General features: G+C 31.0%; 1 protein-coding gene across 1 annotated transcript; it reads right to left on the bottom strand.

The window, feature by feature from the left end:
* Positions 1 to 9340: 9340 nt before the first annotated feature.
* Positions 9341 to 9709, bottom strand: LOC135951764 (lectin subunit alpha-like). The gene has a single exon (XM_065501485.1). The coding sequence runs from the start codon at positions 9707 to 9709 to the stop codon at positions 9341 to 9343; it is 369 nt and encodes a 122-aa protein (XP_065357557.1).
* Positions 9710 to 15809: the final 6100 nt, after the last annotated feature.

The following is a 15809-nucleotide window of genomic DNA, read 5'->3' as shown; positions in this document are numbered from 1 at the left end:
GAAAGTATGGTCGGTCAAGCCCGACCATATAATACCCTACACTAAGTAAAAGAGCAAAAAAAATGTTTTTTTTTTAAATTTCAATAATTTATATTTTTGAGTGATTTTTGGAAGTGGGCCTTATATGGGGGCTATGACCAATTATGGACCGATCACCATGAAATTAGGTCGTGTGATTTATGTCTATATTAAAGTTAACTATGTTGAATTTTGTGTGTTTACCAACATTTTTAAGCTATTTATACACGTTAAAGTGATTTTCGGAAGCGGGTCTATATGGGAGCTATGATTAATTATGGACCGATCGTAACAAAATTTGGTGACATGATTTTTGTGTATATAAAACTTATTTGGAGCGGAATTTGTGGAGATAAATTAAACATTTATGACCGATAAAGTCCAATTTCGGGAGGACATTTGTATGGGGGTTAGGTGAAATAATGGACCGATTTCAGCCAGTTTCAATAGGCTTGGTCCTTGAGCCGAAAAAGTAATATGTACCGAATTTCATCGAAATATCTTCAAAGTTGCGATCAGTACTCTGCGCACAAGGTTTACATGGACAGCCAGCCAGCCGACCAGACGGAAGGACGGACATCGCTTAATCGACTCAGAAAGTGATTCTAAGTCGATCGGTATACTTTAAGGTTGGTGTTAGACTAATATTTTTGGGTGTTACAAACATCTGCATAAACGCATAATAGCCTCCCCACTATGGTGGTGTAGGGTATAAAAACCGGCTTCGCATACTAAAAACTCTTTGCCAGTTCTGATACACCACAGAGGAGAAAACCTTTGCGCCCGGCCATAGGCCGGTAATGCAGAAAAAAGAACTTTGCCCGGCCGAAGGCCGTCAATGCAAAACAACATTTCTGAGTGAAGCCAGTTTTTCCCTAAATATCGTTGTTTGTTTTTTCTATATAAAATTTTGGGGCCTTAATTCATTTGCGGTTTGGGGACTTTATTCATAGCGCCGTCTTCAAGCAGTGCTCTTCGACGTTAGTTCGTCCATTAGCTAACATTTTCAGCATTTCGTACCGTTCCGGCGTATTTGAGAAAGTTGCTAATGTCATGCCAATTTCTAAAAAGGGAAAGGCTAATAACCCTGAAAATTACTGTCCAATAACAAATAGCAGTGTCGTTTTATTAACCGTTTTGGCGAAAGTAAAGTGGTGGCTCCAGATATTTTCAAAGATTCTCTCGATTTATTTCGAGCTTTCTCAGAGATCGCACAATACGAGTTGTTAAAGATGAGATTTCATCAAATGAGTTCAAGATAAAATCAGGGGTACCGCAAGGCTCCGTTCTTTCTCCTACTCTATTCCTTAGTTTTCTAAATGACCCCTACCTGTTCTTTTGCAGATGACAGCAACATTTGCCATTAATATTCATTCAATTACAGACCAAGTCTGTCGGAGATTGGGACAATGAGGCAAAACATGAATGATTCCCTTAATCGGGACCTTCTGGCAAATCTTTGAATGGGGTCGTGCGAATAGGGTCGTTTTCAACGCTCGCAAGACTCAGTGTTGGCACAAAAATGAACGACAGACCATGTCGCTTCTTCTGTATTTATGGGTGGAATCAGATGCTCTGGGCATGAGAACACAATATGATGTCCGCTTGCTTAAATACATTTTTCAAGTGTCGAAAGAACCATTCAAGTGTCTCGGATTTCTCAAATGGTGTAGGAATTACTTCACTCCATCTGATCGCCCCACTATTTACACCACCTATATCCGACCGAAAATGGAATAAATCTCACATGTATGGGCCGGAGCTTTAGAGTCTATTTTGGAGCATTTATTCCGCGTACAAGAGAAGGCGAAGGTGACAGTAGGGTATTCAACACTATTGATTCGCTGGAGCACCGTCGCAGTGTGGGCTGCGTTTCACTGTTCTATTGGTACTACAATGAAATGTGTTCTTATGAAATTTGGGAACTTGTTCCTGATACCTTTGTGATCGATTGGCCAGTGGACCGCACAACACTCTACAGGGAAAATTCGTTCTTTAGCCGTACTGTACGTATGTAGAACAAACTTCCCGCAGAAGTGTTTCCTGTCATTTTCTATGAAGGAATGTTCTCCCTGCCATAACCTATTTTCCTAGTTCCAACACAATGATAGGTTTCATATTGAAATAAATCACACAGCCTAATCTTATGGCGATCGGTCAATAATTGCTCATAGCTCCCATATATAAAATAAGTTATTGAAATTTTAAAATAAAAATGTTCTGGCTTGATCGACTATTCTTTCTTACTTGTTTTAAGAATGTGTTAATCTTTTCTGGAATAAAGCTGAATTCTGATAAGATGAAACTTTTTAATGAAGTTTATCTACATACTTTCACACGATTCAATTAAAAATTATGCCAGCAGATATTTGTGTTATTGCCATTAACTTGTCAATACCTTTTTATGTTGAGTATAAAAAATATGTCTCTTTGCTGCCAAGTTTCAATTGCTCTTAAGTAGGAGTTGGGTGTGCTAGTGAAACGTTTCTAAGCCAGACAATAGACTTAAATATAAACCTGAACACGTGTTGTAAAAGAAAGACTTAATGCAACTGTCTATATTCTATATTAAGACGAGTTCAACAATATTAAATAATAAATAAATAATTAAATAACAACTACTACCGCTAATCTGGTTCTTTAACATAGTTACAAATTACAAACATATTTGTATCTACACAACAAGAAATGTTGGCAAAATACAACTTATTGCTGGAATGTGTTAAGATAATGTTAAAAATTCATTTAGTAACAAATTGTAAACCATTGAATGATTAATATCAGAGAACAGAGAATAAAGGTATTATATAAATAATTATGATATTTATTATTGCATTTTTATACAGATTGATATTATTCCAGTATATAAGACATTAATTTTTTGTTTCCCATTCCTATATTATGCTATCATAGGTAGGGATGCTAATCGGGACTGATTTTGGAATATCCCGGGGTCCGGAATTTGGTAAAGAATGATAAAAGAAATCCCTACCCGGGGTTTCGGGATTCTCGGGAAATCTAAAATCCCGAAAATTATAAGAAAGAAACGTGCATAATTATGTCTTTACAATTTATTTATTAATTTATTTTTTTATTTAGCAATTAATTTTTATTAGACACTAAAAAGCATAAAATACTTGCATGAGTACATTATATAAGAAGAAATAACAATAAAGTATGTAAAAAATGTGTTTATTTTAAATAGCTTCTTAAGAATACTAGTGCATCTATGGTTTCATCTGCCATTCTGGAACGAATTTTGTTTCCGACATATGCTGCTGCCGAAAAACACCTTTCACATTGGCAAACCCGTTTGCAAATACTTATAACAAATCTGCAAATATTTTCCTCTTGTTCCTTCAGAAATAAAATGATCTTTTGCAAGTTGCAAATCTACATTATAATTTGGTTTCGTTATTGTTATTTGGGTTTTTTACATTTATTAATAATATCTTTTAGCTATTGAAATAGTTTCATTTTGTTCGAGCTCCCCATCTGAGATAAAATCAATTTCATTTGAAGAGGATTTAAATAAAGTTTTGTTAGATAACTTACAAAAAAAGGTGAAGAATGAATTTTCTAGAGCCCGACTCAAGGAAAACCAAAAATACCGTTTTTCTTTATTAACTATATTGTAGCAGGAGTTGAGCTTAACAACTTTGCTGAACATCACTTTGCTATATTCGGGCATGTAGAATGTCAAATTCCATGAAAAATGCACACAAAAATGATAATTTCTCCTATTTATTTATGAAAAACGGGATTTGGAAAATCTCAAAAACCCCGGGATTTAAAATTAAAAAATCCCGGGCTTCGGGATTTAGGAAATCCCGAAATCCCCGGGATTTTCGGGAACGGGATTCCCCGTTTGGCATCTCTAATCATAGGCAATGAAAGTAATTTCGTCTGAAGCCCATCTTTGGTGCAATAATTTGAGATTGTTGAGTCCAGTGTAACAAAAATGATGTATCAAAAATAACTGCATAACATTACTGGGTCCAATAGCAAAAAATGTGGTAATAAATCTGAATATTCTAGCCACTGGTCATATTGCAAAATATATGAACGAAGCTAGATTGGTTTAAGTTCATAGAACGAGCGGCTAAAAATAGAAGAAGTTGTCGAAGGACAATGAAACTTGGCACATAGGCATTTTTTATTTGAATCAAGAAAAAATGGAAAAATCAAAATGATCCGCCCACTTTTATGCCCACCTCCCATACAAAGTGAAAATTAAATTTTGACCTACGGCATTGTTTTTTGGCACATAGTATTTTTAAACAATCAGAATCATTTGTGTGAAATTTGAAAAATATCCGCCCACTTCCCATACAGCTTGTATTGAAAAAGTGGCATAACTCCCTTGATTTTTAATGCATCAACTCAATTTTGACAAAAAATAAATATTATAATTGTAGAATTGGTTCCTAAAAATATATATCTGATCTGCCCACTTTGACGCCCATCTCCCATAGAAAAAACATGAATAAGTAATTTAGGCACAGTCTTTTAAAAAAAATTTAATATCATTATCGTACTCCAATTTTATTGATTTGCAGCTTTGAGCGAAATCTATTTATAAATGGGTCTGAAGACAATAAAAATTCTTTAAAAATGACCTTAGCTTAGCGCCTAAACAGAAAAAAATGCATTGCACCGGTATTTCATTATCAGAGAAAGTATAAAATACTCTGCATCATTTAAGCTGTGAGCATATTTAAAGGACAAAATTCTTTTTATCATTAATATTTCATTAATTAGATTGGTATTTGTTATTTTTCTTCCTCAGCATTATAACAGGACATACATATATATATCATTACATCTTTATATATATAATTCTTCTGTACGTGTGTTAATAACTGAACTCCTTCTTAACGGCTGGGCCGATATCGATGAAATTTGTTGTGTGTGTTTCAGTGGGTCACTGGATAGTTTAGATTCACAATTGACCTATGTAGGAACAATGGGCATGGCACCTCCCATACAAAGTAAAAAATTATTATTGCATATCTGGGGTACTATTATAGTGGGAGTCTTCAAACTTTGTGTGAGCTATGGCAGAACAACGTTTGCCGGGACAGCTAGTTTTATATAAAATTTGTTTGATAAATTTAATGAACATTCGACTAATTTTCGATTTTCTAAAATAATTTTACCTGCATCGAATAGTCACTGTATGTAAAAAATAAAAATGAAATCATTGAATAAGGGCCTTTATATAGAGACACTCCTATTGGCAGAATAGCTTCTGCTATAATTTATTAATTTAATTTTAATTTAATTAAAATTTAAAAAAATTTTAAATTAATTTCGGCCACTCTTCAACCAATGTGTGGAGTATATTTTGAACACGGTTTTTGTTTTCAATAACTTATATGTCATTTTGAAGGGTACATATCTTTCATTTATTTTGACTTCATTATTGGACAATTTAGTTTAAAAAACAAAGTTTTTTTTTGCTTCGAAAATATCGAATTCTGTACCAACGAATTGTCATATGTGGGAAGTCTTGCTTTACTTCTTTAAAGCCGCTGAAGTATACCAAAGCTTATGATGAATGTTTTCCATCGGTTTCTGAAGTGGTGATTTTGATGCGGAAGACAAGGATTGTCCATCCAGCCAAAAAATTTTTAATACCAAGAATTGGGAGTAGGGTCAGTTATGGACAGATCCTTAAAAAGTTTTCAGAAAGATTTAGGTTCATATCCAATTTTATCACAATAAAAATTATTATTAATGTTCAAGTCATTTTCTGCATTGCATCTTGTATGGGGACTAGGGACAAATTTTGCTCGTCATACAATACAGTAATTTTGACTTACCTGCACAATCAACTTTGCACGATATTTTGTTCAGGTAAGTTAAAAATGCAGTTAACCTCAATGCACTTACCTGCTCATTGATGCTGGTAAGTGCATTTACAGTTTACTGCCCAAAAAATCAGCTAACGGCAAATAATTTACACGAAGCTTTGTGATTTTTCCGTCTAAAAATAACGTCAAATTGATATTTTAGCTACTTTTAAAATTATTAAGAAGTGTACAACATATTTTTTCATTCAATATCGTATTTTTCATATTTGTTTTGATTTAATTTTGTATTAGGCAGCTAAATTAAATTTTTTTCATGAAAACCAGTTATAGCTTCCAAAAGTATTATGCACTTATCTTAAATGTGCAGGTATGAACAATGCACTAAAATTAACGAATTTATATGGAGTTTGGTTAATAAATATGCAAAATGCTCTTAAATGAAAGGCAGGTAAGTCAAAACTACTGTACAATATAATTTCAGAGTTCTTAGAACTAAATTGTGCAACAGTTTATCAGGTCAAACAGTATTCTGGGGGAATAGGTGAAATCATAGACTGATATTGTCCATTATCAATACCAAATAAACCTTATCAACAGAGAGTATTTGTGGATATTCTGTTCCAAAGTGTCCAGAACGAGCTTTGTGAATCGCTAGAAACAAATAGTATTCGAACGGGGCAAAACTTCCCAACCACTTCTTCCTAAATAGTTTAGCAGATATTGCAACATGTGGCGGAGCGTTGTCGGTATGGAATATTACGGTTTCATGTCTAGCCACATATTCTGACAAAATGCTCGCTTCAAACGCATCATTTCGGACATGTAAAATCTTTCAAGGTCTCTTGGCTTTAATTCGTATGGTACCCAATTGTCCTGCAGCTTGCAATCCTTTTGAAATTGCTTCTGGAGTAGCTCCCAATGGTTTTACAAGCTCTTCAGTTTTAGAAGAACAACATTTCCTTCAAAATCATGGCTTGCTAATTTACGTGTTAATATTCAAAATTTTTAGGAAACTAAAAATAATTAAAAATACAAAATAGAATAGAATTTTTTTTATTTCATAAAATGTTTTATATAACTTGAAGTAAACAAAAAGTGTAATGATTAATTATTTTATATACATGAAATTGTTTTGTTAATACACATTTTTGAACTCTATTGAACTTGTTTACTTGGACATCTTTAACACATATTTACGGAAGTCAAAAATACATTAGGTACATGCAATTTTATAATTTTTTTTTTGATCAAGTTAGAATGGATTATTATGTCATGCATTTTTTTAAATTTTAACGTTAGACATTTCTGGATAAATGAAATACAAAAAAAATTTAGATATTTTTGTTCAACATTTAGGGTATTATTTTCTAAATCCCGGCTCCAAGTGTAGTTTTGTATGGAAAACAAAACCAAACTATAAAAAAATTTGATTGTGTTTTCATGAAAATTTTATTGTTTTTTAAAGGCAAATCAACTCATACAAAATGTGCAACCTTATCTTTTAAGGATTCTGAGAATCCAAATCCATATAAAAAAGCTACTAAATAAGTTTATCCAGCTGGATTTGAATTTGGAACCACAGTGGGGCTACTATATGCCTTATTCATTACTTAGCATCAGTTTAGTATTGGCAGGATTATAATCAGATGTATAAGTTCTTATTTGTAAGACATCTCCTTGACTATATATTTTATTCTCTACTTACAGATCCACCACCTACACTAAGTCACATTGCGAGTAATTTTTCTAATACATAGCACATTTTAATTAATAGAGAGTACTAGTCATTTTAAATTATTGGAAAATAAATTATTCTGTTTTAATTACTAATTTCAAAAAGATTATGCTGACTTGTGTTGATGAAAAATAAACTTCTTTTACTCATTATTCTTACAAACTGATTCAGATTTTTTTTCTCAGTACTTCTTTCAAAATATATTCAGCATATCATGCACAATTTAAACATTTTCTAAATATAAAACAATAATGAATCTTGAATTTAAATGTAAATCTAGTAGATGACCACCTGACCAATTAATGGGTGTGATTCTAATTATTAACCGCAAAGTTTAAAAAAAAATAAAACTGCAGTTTCGTGGGAAAATACAATGGATGCAACGCATTGTGTACATTTTAATATTACATTAAAGAGAGACATTACTCTATTGCGAGTCAAACTAATATTGAGAACGTACCCTGGGCTATATTACTTAAATTTAAATTTTAATTATATGAAACTTTTTATGGAATTTTTACAAGAGATATTGAACAACTGAAGACTACAAAATCGAACAAATTTTAGAGGCTTTTTAAACCATTACACAATATACATAGATGTATTGTGTAGAGTTATCAAATATTCGACATATACAAAAAACCGGTTTTCGAATAATTCGAAAAAGCGTAATTTTCAAAAACCGATTTTCGGTTTTTTCTATAAAAAATCGGTTCGAATAACCGGTTTTTAGCTTTTTTTGTCACTTTATGAATTGAGGTATAAATTATACTTAAATAATTTTTATACCCTACACCACCATAGTGGGGAGGGTATTATGCGTTTGTGCAGATGTTTGTAACGCCCAAAAATATTAGTCTAACACCCACCTTAAAGTATACCGATCGACTTAGAATCACTTTCTGAGTCGATTAAACGATGTCCGTCCGTCCGTCCGTCTGGTCGGCTGGCTGGCTGTCCATGTAAACATTGTGCGCAGAGTACAGGTACAGGCAATTTTGAAGATATTTCGATGAAATTTTAAACATATTATTTTTTCGGGTCAAGGACCAAGCCTATTGAAACTGGCTGAAATCGGTCCATTATTTCACTTAGCCCCCATACAAATGCCCTTCCGAAATTGGACTTTATCGGTCATAAATGTTTAATTTATAAATGTATCTCCATAAATTCCGCTCCATATAAGTTTTATATATACAAAATTCATGTCATCAAATTTTGTTACGATCGGTCCATAATTAGTCATAGCTCCCATATAGACCCGATTCCGAAAATCACTTTAAAGTGCATAAATTAACTAACTCTTTTTAAGTTATCAGTAATTATGTGGAGAAACGTCTAAAAAAAATTAAATTTTTACATAAAACTTTTTTTTTAAAAAAACCTTTTAATAAAATTTGAATCATATTTGTACTACTGTAACCACAATACTTCAAAATTGTGTAGTGGTTTAAAAAGTCTTTAAATTTTTTTCGAGTTTGTTGCCTTGTGTTATCAATAACTGAAATTGCGTATAATTTATTTCTTGCTTTTAAAAAATTCAAATGGTTTTCGATATTTTTAGTTTCTATTTTTTTCTAATTTTTTCAAATTCTTTCAAATTTATACAAAAAATTTTAAATTAAAATGTGTCTTCTTCGCACCCTTCACTCTTCACATATCAGTTAATATTGAAAAACATGTTACTTTTCGTATGATATCCTTCATCCGTATCGCCATGAGGTTTCTTATAATCCAATAATAACTGCAGCAATAACTGATTCTTATCCAGTTAATTTTGAAGTTGTTGTTCCTTTACCACTTCTTTCTGTAATTTTGTTTCGATTTCCTCTATGAAATGATACTGCTGATTAAGTTCACAGATTAAACCAAATTGTTTATGACATTCATGGTCATTCCATTGAATTTTATTAGACCAACCAGTTTGAAGACAGTATTCATTGTTGTTGTAAAAATCTGGCTCTCCTTCATACCAATTAGTGTAAGTCACCTTATTACCAGTTGAAATCCAAACATAAAGCCGATCATTGCCATTAGCAACTGCACCGACCCACAAAGGATTTACATTAACAAGTGTTTTCTTTAACAATGATGTTATATCATCCGACTTCTCCTTCGTATCAATAGTTGCCAAACTCATATTCATGCTAACACATTTCGTCAAGGCATCAAACCAAGAATACTAAAAAGTTTTGGAGCATTTTTTTTTTATTTTAGTTTTTTTTTTTTGAAATTATTCAAATGAAATCAATCACCTTTTGGTCATTATCAATATAGTAGACATTTCCCTGGTCCGATGTAAATAAATTGTTATTGGAATATATTGAGTGAATTTTTATACAAAAAATTAAAAGTATTACAAATAATTGTATCGATTTTGCCATTTTATATTTAGTAGTATTTTAGATATACTGACTTTAAGTTCATTCTTTGGGACTATTTATAGTGTAAACCAAATTATTTTTAATTGACTAGATAGTAAAGCACTCACACTCAATATTTACTTTTAATGGTTTATTTAATTTCGTTATTGTAACGGATATAAACAATCAAATCAATAGCCATTTAGTATTTTTAAATCATCCACTGTTTATCAACATTTGTCTATTATCAGTAATATTTCGAAGAATATTCTGAAGAATGTATTTCCTTAAATTTATATTAATTTATATATGAGACATACTTACATATAAGTGTAATAAATTTAACATCTCTAGCATTAGCTTGCACTGATAAGTATTTCTAATGACACTGTATCTTTTTTGAAAATTTTAGTAGTATTTGAAGTGATAACAGATATTTTGCATTCAAATCTCATTCATTTACACTACACATTGAGGGGGAACCGAAAAAACTTCTGAAGGAATATTCAAATTTTAACATAATCTTATCTTTTAAACTAGTTAAGTTATGGATTCCAAATCAACAACATAAAAGAAATTTGCTGAATCTTACCATTTTGTAATATATTTTTTGATACTGCATTGCCGACTACTGCATTACCTAACATCTCACGTTGGAGTAAAATGGGCGCTAATAATTTTTTTTCATATATTTCATAATCATTTTGTCATTAGTTAGTAAGAAAATTTGTTTTTATACACATAAATATTTTTTGTACACTACTACACCATCAGTCCGTATGTCTAAAAAATATGCTTAAATAATTTTTGTTCGAAATTCTAACATTCTAACTGAATATTACGATAAAAAGATGAAAATCTCTTAATTAAATATGAATTTCTTTTAAATTAATTCCAGTTAAGTTTTGTGTACCCAAACAAGTTCTTACAAATTATGGTGAGCATCGGTCCCCGTATTAGAGTCAGTAATATATACGTTTCGAGATAAAATTCGTCACAAATAATTCCGATATAATATTAGATCAGTTCGCTGAATACTGTAAGGATGCGTCCATAATTGATCCTAACCCCCATATAACGTATACTTAAATATGTAACAGGTAGGGTATTCAATCGATTAACCGTTAATCGGATAACCGATTAATTTTAGACGGTTAACTGTTCGAATAATTTGAAATTGCCGATTTTCAAATAACAAATAAACCGATTAATTTGTGTCGGTTAACCGAAAATCCTTTTTTTTGCACATAAAAAAATGCTTTTGTATTTCTTTATCCGTTTCAATTCAAATACAAATTTCAAATTAAAATTAGATATTTTTTGAACATCCTATAAACATGATTAGTGAGTTGTATAACAACTGACATATTTAATAGACGAAACTTTTTTTGAAATGAGTCTTATCATAAATAAACGAAGCTGTTAAATTAATCAAAATCTAAAACAATCCAAAAAGGAATATTCTTTATCATGCTTTTGAGAGTTTTTTTCCAAGAAAAGTTTTATTAAATCTAAAGAAAAAAATCGTTTAAATTATATTCTTTTTATAAAAGATTATTTCAGAAAATCTCAATAAAACCATAAAAAATTCTCACATCGCTAATTTGCTGCAACAACGTCATAATTCAAAAAAAAGTCGTTTCGAGAAAAACGTCTTTGAATATTTTATGACATTTTACTATTTCTTAAATAAATTTTCAACAAATCATGCGATTTCAGAAATATAAATAGTAGATGTCAATATCTTTCTAATCTATATTTAACCCAAATTTTTACTTATCAAATATACGAGAAAACATGAATTTTAATTTTGATGTTTACAACAAAACAACACTCTCACACAAAAAATAATTGACTTCTTTGAAAACTGATAAAACTATATGAAAGATTATAGAACAGCGCATATTTTGTATTACTCAGTTCAAAAAACACGGATTTTGAGTTATGACGTTGTTGCAGCAAGTAGGCGATATGTATACAAAAAAATTATCACAAAAATGATCTCAAATACCTTATTTGCTGTTTTTTTATGTTTTTGTACACAAAATTTGTTGTTGTATTTTCAATTTAAAATTAAAATAGAAATTATTCGGTTAATCGAATAATTTTAAATTAACCGATTATTAACCGAATAAATCTAAACCTCGATTAATTATTTGCTCGATTAACCGATTAAACCAGAAACCCGATTAATTGAATACCCTAGTAACAGGTATTGCATAATGTGGCCGAGCGTTGTCATGGTGAAATATTACGGTTTCATATCTAGACACATATTCTGCTTGCAAACGTTTTGAAATTGGTGCTTGAGTAGATCCCAATGATTTGGCAAGCACTTGTTGATTTCACAACAACAATTTTCATGGAGTAATGCCTCCAATTCATGGTCTTCAAACATATTTGGCTTGCCTGGACAATCTTTGTCTTCCGTGTCAAAATCACCTCTTCTGAACCGAACAAACCATCTCTCGCATGTTGAAACCGATGGAACATTCACCATAAGCTTTGTTGAGCAATCGGTGTGCTTCAGCAGCATTTTTTTTTCAAATTAAAGAAGTAAAGCAAAACTTCCCGCATATGACGCTTTGTTGGTAAAAAACTCTACATTTTTGAAGCAAAAGCAAGTAGCAAAAAAAACATTTTTCTTTTAAAATTTCAATAATTTATATTCGTGAATGATTTTTGGAAGGGGGCCTATATGGGAACTACGACCAAATTTGAACCGATCACGATCACATGAAATTTGGTCGAGTAATTTATGTCTATATTGGAGGTATTTATGTTGAATTTTATATGTATACCAACATTTTTAGGAGATTTATGCACGTTAAAGTTATTTTCGGAAGCGGGTCTTATATGGGAACTATGACTAATTATGGATTGATCATAATAACATTTGGTGACATGAATTCTGTAGAAATAAAACTTATTTGGAGAAAAATTTGTGTAGGTACCTACATAAATTAAACATTTATGACCGATAAAGTTCAATTTGGAGAAAACATTTGTATGGGGGCTAGGTGAAATAATGGACCGATGTCAGCCAGTTTCAATAGGTTTTGTCCTTGTGCCGAAATTACCATTATATGTACCAAATTTTATCGAAATATCTTCAATATTGCGACCTGTAGTTTGCGCACAAGGTTTACATGAACAGCCATCCAGACGGACGGACGGATGGACATCGTTTGATCGAATAGCTAAACGGTATAATAGATGATGGAAAACAATTTTAGTCCTTCGGAGCATTAGGGTTTTCATAAAGCTACGAAATCTCTCATAAATATAATTTTTTTTAGAAATATTTTAATATTTAAGATAGGTAATCTGTTCGATTTCACGTAAAGAATTATATCGAAATCCATATAAAGAATTCATCGCGAAATTATGATAGCAACATATTTATAATTTCAAATTTTCATTGGGAGCCTCTATTCCCCAAAGTGGAGTATCTAAATTTAAATTTTTAGATCAATTTCATTTGAAATATTTGAATATGTATGGAATCTACTAGAAGAGATCTACATACATATGGGACATTTCATGTCAAGTGAACCAACTTTTGAAATCGATGTCTTCCGATCGGGATGCACCAAGGTTAGTTCTATTGGATAGTAACTCAGACACAATTTTTCAACAAGATCGGTCGAGAACTCTCTGAGTTATAAGGGGATATCTATCAAAATAAATATTTTATAACTCAAGAGATACGATACGAGATACGAAAAAAATTTCGATTTTGCAAAAAAAAATCAAAAATTGTATTTCTTGAGTTAAAAAATATTTATTTTGATAGATATCCCACTCGCATCCCACTAAGCGACCAAAAGGGTCTTCAAGGATAATATCTAAGCTTTTGTTTAAGCTAAAAAAAATTAAAAAAGGGACCATTTTGAAAAAAAGTCAACAAAGTTTTTGATTTTGCAAAAAAAGTCAAAAATTGTATGTTTTGAGTTACAAAATATTTATTTTGATAGATATCCCACTCGCATCCCACTAAGCGACCAAATAGGTGTTCAAGGAAAATATCTAAGCTTTATTTTAAGAAAAAAAAAAGAGTTCTTGACCGATCTTGTTGAAAAATTGTGTCTGAGTTACTATCCAATAGAACTAACCTTGGTGCATCCCGATCGGAAGACATCGATTTCAAAAGTTGGTTCACTTGACATGAAATGCCCCATATATATTATAATTAATAGTTTACGAGATATTCGAATTTGAAAATTAAAATTTCTGAAAGTTAACTTTTTGGGAAATGTTATAAAGAAAAATAGTTTCCTTCCGAAGTTCAACTGTGATTTCGACTCTAGTCCCCAAACAAATAATTTCAGTAATATTGAGCAGTTTATTACCTAAGAAGATCTCGGATATCTTTCCTTTTAAACCGACCCAATGGATTATATTTTTAACGTTTCAAAAATCTCTTTGTCATATTAGTATTTAATAAGATTCTTAAATCTAAGTATCTGTTGTTAGAAACTAAACAAACCAAAAATACTTGTTTAACAACCAAATAGCATATTATGCTTTTAGAAATTGGATTACGTGACAAATTAAATACAAGTTGTTAAGTTAAATGAATGTCAAGTAATGTCCACAAATTTTTAATGTTTCCGATTATAAATAATACAATTTACTAGAACATTTAAATATTTCAACGTAACACCACTAACTAATATCTGTAACAAAGCATGAGAATATGTATTCCTGTAATTAACTCTGTCCTCAAAAACTGTCTCTTTGACACTATATAGGGTCTCCTTGATTTGTTCTAAGGCATCATATAATCGACCTTGTCTGATCTCTAACTACTTCTCTGCCATATGGTCTAAACAGACGTGCGTAGTCTTCAAGAAACCGGTTGACAGATAATTTACATGTTCAAATGAAACTGAAATTACTTGTATTTAAATATGGGTAAATGTGTAACTAGCTACTTATGTATGTACGAGTAGACAAATACCATAAATAAATTCTTATGAATTGAAATATTCAAGTTATTTATTTATTTATGCATGTTATTTTGTATTGTATTGTAAGTAATTAAAAAGTAACAATACAACTTATGAATTTACATGATAAAAGCAATAAGAATTTTATTATGTACCAACATTTTATTACTCGAGTATTTGTATCTATTTAACACTACTGTATAATAAGATAAATTAAAAGCCAATAAAATCTGTGCTGAGTATGTGAAACGGCCTTTTGTTTTTTTTCTTGCTGTGTGCTAAACGATTTATTCAAATTCCCTTTCAATACATTTAGATTATCAAAAAAAAACCAAAAAATTATGATTTAATGTTTTAGAATCTATTTAAACTAGTATGTCTAGCTAACTGACTACCAATTAAATTTATTGTGTAGCTGAGGAATGAATGTATTTGAAAAATATGTCATACTAATTCAGGGTCATTTTCGTACCAGTTTACACCAACCAACCGTTTTTTAACAATAAATTTTCCGTGTATGCGGTTTACGAAAGTTCAGCGAACTTTAAGGTTTCTATTGTTCAATCAAAACACAAGTTGATCGCACAAATCAATGACGTTTTAGGTTTCTTTTGAAATAATCTTCATACAAATTATGAAATTTGGAAAAAAAACCAAAATCAAATAATAAATTTGAAATTAGTAACTCTTTTATCAATATTTTTTTTATTATTTTTGGTTAATTTTTTCACAGAACAAAACTTTCCGCTTTAATGAGTTTTGCTGCTGTTCAAGTTTCGAATTTCATGCTAGATAGTATGTAGTAAACTTGGTCAGTCATCGTTCAGTTAATTGGGGAATACCTCGGCGCTTGAAGCATTTTGTTACACATGATGCTGCTGTCTCCGCGTAAACTTGAATCTTAGTCATACACCTGGGTTTTATG

This window comes from Calliphora vicina, chromosome 1, assembly GCF_958450345.1.
Source record: "Calliphora vicina chromosome 1, idCalVici1.1, whole genome shotgun sequence".
Taxonomy (NCBI): domain Eukaryota; kingdom Metazoa; phylum Arthropoda; class Insecta; order Diptera; family Calliphoridae; genus Calliphora; species Calliphora vicina.
Note: the sequence above shows the minus strand (reverse complement) of the source record. Positions and strands in the feature narration are given on the sequence as shown.